General features: G+C 32.9%; 1 protein-coding gene across 2 annotated transcripts; it reads left to right on the forward strand.

Moving 5' to 3' along the window:
- Positions 1-332: 332 nt before the first annotated feature.
- LOC127168779 (C-type mannose receptor 2) lies at positions 333-5811 on the forward strand. 2 transcript variants are annotated; one of them, XM_051115850.1, is made up of 6 exons: positions 333-403; positions 1034-1094; positions 2642-3016; positions 3437-3778; positions 5078-5169; positions 5256-5811. In XM_051115850.1, the coding sequence occupies exons 2-6, from the start codon at positions 1058-1060 to the stop codon at positions 5358-5360; spliced, it is 951 nt and encodes a 316-aa protein (XP_050971807.1). In that variant the 5' UTR covers positions 333-403; positions 1034-1057; the 3' UTR covers positions 5361-5811. The 2 variants fall into 2 exon arrangements, with proteins under 2 accessions (XP_050971807.1, XP_050971808.1); XM_051115851.1 differs by having other exon boundaries at positions 392-403; positions 2654-3016.
- The last annotated feature ends 806 nt before the right edge of the window (positions 5812-6617 follow it).

Below are 6617 nucleotides of genomic sequence, written 5' to 3' on the forward strand. Positions count from 1 at the left end.
GAGTGAAAATTGTAAATGCTACGTTTTTTTTTTTTTTTTTTTTTTTTTTTTCAGTGTACCAAATCATTGTTTTAAGTGTAAACGCAGTGGCTAAAGTAATACAAAAATTCAAGAAACAATGAATTTGTAACAAGGTCCCTGAAATAATCTGGCTTTTACTGCAGATTTTCTTTCAGTGCTTTTTGCAAAGAAAAGTGCAAGGAAATATCATTTTCACAAATATGTAAAAATGCTACATTTTCGTATGGATGAGCTCAGTTACCGGATATTTTCATGCTCTGCCACTTGAATAAGGATCCTCACGTTGCAGCAAAGTCAGAATGGAAATCGGTCTCGCTGTCTCCACACACTGACCTGCTGCTCCGGAGGAGGCTTTCCATCAAACAATTATATTAGGAATAAGGTGAGTTTAAAGAATGTTAAATGTAAAAGCTTTAAAAGAAAACAGATACTTCAAAAGTCAGAAGCTGGATCTTCTGCTGTGATAGTGATTGTAATGTACTTGTTTTTCTCTTGTTGTTTTGTTAAAGATGTTCTGTACCATTTAATCTGAGATTTAAGATCAACATGGTTGCACAACGTGGGAACAGACAGCATTTTTAATATTGAACTGTCATGAAATTTATTTTAATGCATTATTACAATATATTTCATTTTAAAATTGTTTTTTATCAGGCACTGTAAAAAGGATTTTCCAAAATTGTAAATAAAATGTGTTACGTTTATTTACTACATTCATGTTTAATTTGTGTTACTTGCTGTTTTTGTGAAAATTGTTTTTACATCCTTTTTTTTCCATCAGGGAACTGCATTTTTGACGCTTTTTGTATTGTTTAATTTAAGTGTCTTGCCTTGAGACTCATCAAATACTGATAAGAGTACTTTAAGTTTTCTTTTTTCCTTTTTTTTTTTTTTTTGTTTCAGTAAAATACAGATTAATGTGCATTTTCCATTCTAAATGCTTAAAAACTGCTATTATTTAATGATTATTTTTTACTGTATATATCATATAATTATGTTTCATTCATTTCAGTGAACAAACCTGTGAGCAACAGATATGATCCAGATAACAACTCATTTAGTTTTTTTACTAGGTGAGTACAGAATGAATATGATTTTGTTTGTGAAAATTACTATTAATTGGTTCACATCTATACACTGTAAAAAATATATATATATATATATATATATTTGTTTCAACTTAAAGGGGTCATCAGATGCCCATTTCCCACAAGTTGATATGGTTCTTTAGGGTCTTAATGAAAAGTCTCTAATATACTTTGATTAAAAATTATCAATGGTTTTGTAAAACAACACCCTTTTTACCTTGTCAAAATGAGCACTGCAAAAATCATCTCATTCTAAGGGGTTGTTCCTTTAAATGCAAATGAGCTCTGCTCACCCCGCCCCTCTCTTCTCTCTGTGGAATGACGTTCTTGTTTACTTTAGCCACGTTTAGCCGCTAAACTTCCTAACTACCACGTTATAAGGAAAGGCGATCGCAAAGATTCATTAAAAAAAACGCTTATACTCACTTCTGCTGTAAGTGAAGCTGGATCATGAATGATTCGCGTGAACATAGACGGATATATGTAGATCGGGAGGTGCATTCCCTTCCCAAACAAATATAATCCACTGCATCTTCAGCTGCTCAGATTTCGGGAGTAAATGACGACCACTATGTTCATTATTACATCCAGCAACACAACACCTCAATCGCTCAATTGGAGATATTCTTGTCTAACATACATCTCTGCTTCGGCATCGAAACAAGGAAAGTTACTGGACTGTGACAGCTGATCTGAGGTAAGACGCTCATGTCAATCAACTATCGTGGGAGCGGCCTCTGTGGGTGTGATGCCACAACGACAGGCATCTGAGAATGGCTCGATTTAAAAAAGGGGATATTATTTTTACAGATTAATTAAAAACCACTGCATGGATTTTTATCATTATAGGGTAGATTTGTACATACACTGCCAATGCACATTAATGTTCAAACAACATGAAAAAGTGAAGTTTGCATCCGATGACCCCTTTAAAATTATTTGTTACCCTGTTGACTTAATTTGTTTTAGTCAACTAAAATATTCCAGTTGTCACTTAAGCATTAAGTAACTTAAAATTTCAAGTTGAAACAACCTTTTTTTTTTTTTTTTGCAGTGCACTTAAAAACAAATAATATTTGTGCTGTTCACTGAAAAATTAAAAATTGCTGAAAACATTCTCCCCTTCAGGGCATCCAAAATGTAGATGAGTTTGTTCACCAATTGATCCTCTGCAGTGAATGGGTGCCGTCGGAATGAGAGTCCAAACAGCTGATAAGAAAACATCACAATAATCCACAAGTAATCCACACCACTCAAGTCCATCAATTAACAACTTGAGAAGTGAGATTCTGCGCGTTTGTGAGAAACAAATCCATCAAGATGTTTTTAACTTCAAACCATTGCTTTCGGCTAAAATCCATAATCTATAATAACATGGATTACTTGTGGATTATTGTGATGTTTTTAACAGCTGGTCGAACTCTCATTCTGACGGCACCCATTTACTGAGGTGAGAAAGTGAAGGAATGCTGTATTTCTCTAAATCTGTTCCCCTAGGAACAAACAAACTCATCTACTTTCATTTAATACAGTGCTGTCGACAGGACTTTTCTCGAAGACCTCGTGTTACTTCATTCTAATCCAAGAACCAAAGACTTGGTCCGAAGCCCAGACGCACTGCAGGCAGTATCACTTTGACCTGGCCACGATTCAGAGTGATGAGGACAGATTTAAGATACAGGAGATCGCAACCTCCATGAATTTTCAAAACAGGGCCTGGATGGGATTTTATGATGGTGTATTTGCTTGGCGCTGGTCTTACCAAGATAAAAACCTAGGTTACACTAACTGGGACACCCTGGAAGACACGACCTCCAGGACTCAGAGGATGTGTGGCGTGATTAGAAACACTGGAAAGTGGCATGCTGCATCTTGTGACGAACCAAAACCCTTTTTTTGCTATGACAGTAAGACGTTAAGTTGTTATATCATTGCTTCGTTTGGCTAACTCGTTTTTGCAAGCTAATTTGCATTTGTAAGCGTGACATGCATTCATGCATTTGACAGATACTTCTCTCTAAAGTGAGTTGCATTGCACTGGAGGTCAATATTTTATCAGCTCATAAATCATTCTCTACAGTTTGGGTTAATAACTCATAAATATGGGAAAGTCAGAACTGTGAGATACCAACTCGGGATTGCAAGAAAAAAATCAGAATTCTTAGACAGAAATATAATTTTGGTACATTGCACCTACTGACACATTTGATATTAAACATTTTCCTCATTAAAGTCTTATAATGCACAAGTCGACTGTCATCCACTCTGAATGTGAATTCAAATTGCATTCAACAAGATGTTCTGACCAAAACATTAAATTTTTACAGGTTTCATTGGAGGCAAATTTATTATCAATCTTGCCAAACTGTCTTGGAGCGACGCTCAGCGTCACTGCAGGAGTAAGAACATAGACCTGTCCACCATCAATGACATCATTGAGAACGGCATTGTGACTACTATCCTTAAACTAGGCCTTATAACTGAGGCCTGGATCGGCTTGTCCAAGAACCTGTGGCTGTGGTCAGACCAGAGCAAAGTCACCTGGTTATCTGTGAACTGGGCAGACGGACAGCCGGATAACGCCGATGGCAACGAAAAGTGCGGGTTTGTCAATGAGACCGGATTGATTGGAGATGAAGCATGCTCGCATACCTTACCTTTCTTCTGCAGTGAGTTCCAGTTCTGCTTTAATCCTTGAAGAACCAGACCAGACAAACTGTACTCAGATAGACAGACAGATTTTAAAATCATTACAAACTACTGTAAAAGTATGATAACTAATAGTGAGATTAATTTTAACCTTAATTTTTAAAGAACATGATCAGATAAACATATTACTGAATAAATGAATGAATGAATGAATGCATGAATAATCATTGCAAGATTATTTTCAGATAATTTTTATGTTGTAAGACAACAAATTACTGTTAAAAAATGAATGATTACTAATAGAGAGTTTTATTTTTACTTTAATCCATAAAGAGCTAGATCAGAGATTTCAGTCAATTACTATAAAACAATAAATTAAATAATTACAATGATAATGATGATGATGATTATGATTATTTTAAAATACCCATGCAGTATAGCCAGGATTTTAAAATGCTGAATAGTAATTTCTTTCAGTAAAGTACTGTATTTCTCATTGTGCAATCATCATTTTAAAAACATTACAAACTACTGTAAAAGTATGAAAAATAATCATGAGTTTAATTTTAACCTTAATTTTTAAAGAACAAGATCAGATAAACAAATGAATTAATTAACTAATTAATAATAATATTACTAATACTAATAGTATTCATAACCAATGCAAGATTATTTTCAGGTTATTTTATATCATAAGACAAAAAATTACTGTTAAAAAATAAATGATTACTAATAGTGAGTTTTATTTTGACTTTAATCCATAAAGAACCAATTCGGAGATTTCAATCAATTACTGTATAAAAAAATAAAAAATAAAAAAAACAATACTAATAAAATAAGAAGAGTAATAATAATAATAATAATAATAATAATAATGATGATGCTGATAATTTTAAAATATCCATGCAGCATTTCCAGGATTTTAAAATACTGAACAGTAATTTCTTTCAGTAAAATACTATATTTCTAATTTTGCAATAATAATAATAATAATAATAATAATAATAATAATGATATCCATCCACAATAATAAATATATCCAGATAAACTGGATATAAATCAATTACTGAATGAATGTGTTTATTATTTTACTATTTATTATTAAAATATCTGTAAAATTCTGCAAGGGTTTTAAAACACTGAACAGTAATTTCTTTCAGTATAGCACATTGCATTCACATTTTTACTCTGAAATAATTTTCATTGTCTGTCATAATGCAACAAATTATATTACAACACAAAAAAAATGAATAGTCATGAATATACTGTAGATCCACACTGGTTTTAAACACACTTGTGCTTCTTTGTGTTTCTTTAAGCTAAATATGTGAAAATACAGATTGTGAGATTTGCGGTGAAATCATCCGGATTGCTGAATGAATCTGCAGTGATGGAGGCCATAGAGAAGAAGGTGAGATGGACATTTATGAGCTGCACATATCTGAATGGCAGGAGACTGATCCCATTCACTAATCACAGATGAAATCTCATCTCCAGATGAATCAGATCCTCGGAGATCAGCAGGTGGATATTGAATCCAACATAACATGGAGAGTCCAGCCTGATGGGCAGATCTTCCAGAGACAGGAACGAGACACTTGAAGCACAACACCATCTGATTTTGATCATTTTGATCACTTCTATGATTTCATCAGATTAAAGATTTAATATAGTTATTTTTAGGAATGGGCTTTTCAAGTAAATTTATGCTCTAACGAACAGTACATAAACGATTGGTTACGTTAATATACAAGTATGAAACATATGTGAAAAATATGAAAAACTGATTCCACTCATATAAAACTTTCCAAAGCTAGTTTAAACCAATGATTTTCTTTCAGAAAGATAAGTACGAGCATCGCACTCTCCAGCCTTGCATGAAAACAGAAATCTGAAATGTTTAACGCCACCATTAGCGTACTGGCCATCTTATTATGAATACATTTTTATTTTTTCACTTCTTCAGAAAAATATATTATGAAAGTGTAGTTACTAGTGTAATTTAGAAGTCAATTACTTTTGCAGTAATTTTGGCCAGAAAGACAGTGAACAAATACAGTAATACTGCTGGAACTTCATGTGATTATTATTATTATTATTATTATTATTATTATTATTGTGAACTTAATTTTTAAAAATTAACTTTTTAAGTTCTTCTTATTTCCCATGTATTTTATTCTGTTATTTAGCTTTGCTATTTAGACTATTAAAATTAAATATTATTAATAGCATAATAAGCCTGTCTAGTGTAGTTCTGATGTATTTTAAAGAGCTTTTTTCACTTAGAGACTTGAGATCAATTTCACTTATTTTCCGCCTTGTGTTCGTGTAATTTACAACGTAAACTTGATAAACTTGCACTACATATACATACTTTGTTCAAATTAAACTATATATATTAAACATAAAACATGTTCTCAATGTTAATGTATTTGCAAATCTGCAACTAATTTGCTGCACTTTTCAGTTTTCTTCTCAGTGAAAAGTTGTTTGGCATTCATTCTATTTCTGTTTTGGTTTTCTATTTACACCATTTGCAAAGCACTGTTGGAGTTTTGCAGAGCAATATAAAAAAGTAGATTTTCACTACCCACGCATAAACGTTGTGTAGATGTACATTAATGTTGCTTACCTGTTATAGTAGCCCAGTTTGTGCTGATTACAGTGTATAATCAGACTTTAGCCATTAATATGTTTTTAAGTTACTGAAAAAAGCACAAATGTCAGAGCATGTCAAAACTTCTCCAGGGCCCCAAAACACCCTCAGACCCCAGAGGGTTAATATCAACCATCTAAAAGACCACGACGGCCATCAAAATCGTGCAGTACTTGATTAAACAGTAGACCTTCTTAGTATGA

Source organism: Labeo rohita, chromosome 7 (genome assembly GCF_022985175.1).
Source record: "Labeo rohita strain BAU-BD-2019 chromosome 7, IGBB_LRoh.1.0, whole genome shotgun sequence".
Taxonomy (NCBI): domain Eukaryota; kingdom Metazoa; phylum Chordata; class Actinopteri; order Cypriniformes; family Cyprinidae; genus Labeo; species Labeo rohita.

What these genes read in the sequence shown, in the direction of transcription:
- LOC127168779 (XM_051115850.1), top strand. Translation starts at nt 1,058, where the DNA reads ATGATCCAGATAACAACTCATTTAGTTTTTTTACTAG. An exon ending in ACCCTTTTTTTGCTATGACA is followed by an intron (nt 3,017 to 3,436) that starts GTAAGACGTTAA and finishes AAATTTTTACAG; the next exon opens with GTTTCATTGGAGGCAAATTT. An exon ending in TACCTTACCTTTCTTCTGCA is followed by an intron (nt 3,779 to 5,077) that starts GTGAGTTCCAGT and finishes TGTTTCTTTAAG; the next exon opens with CTAAATATGTGAAAATACAG.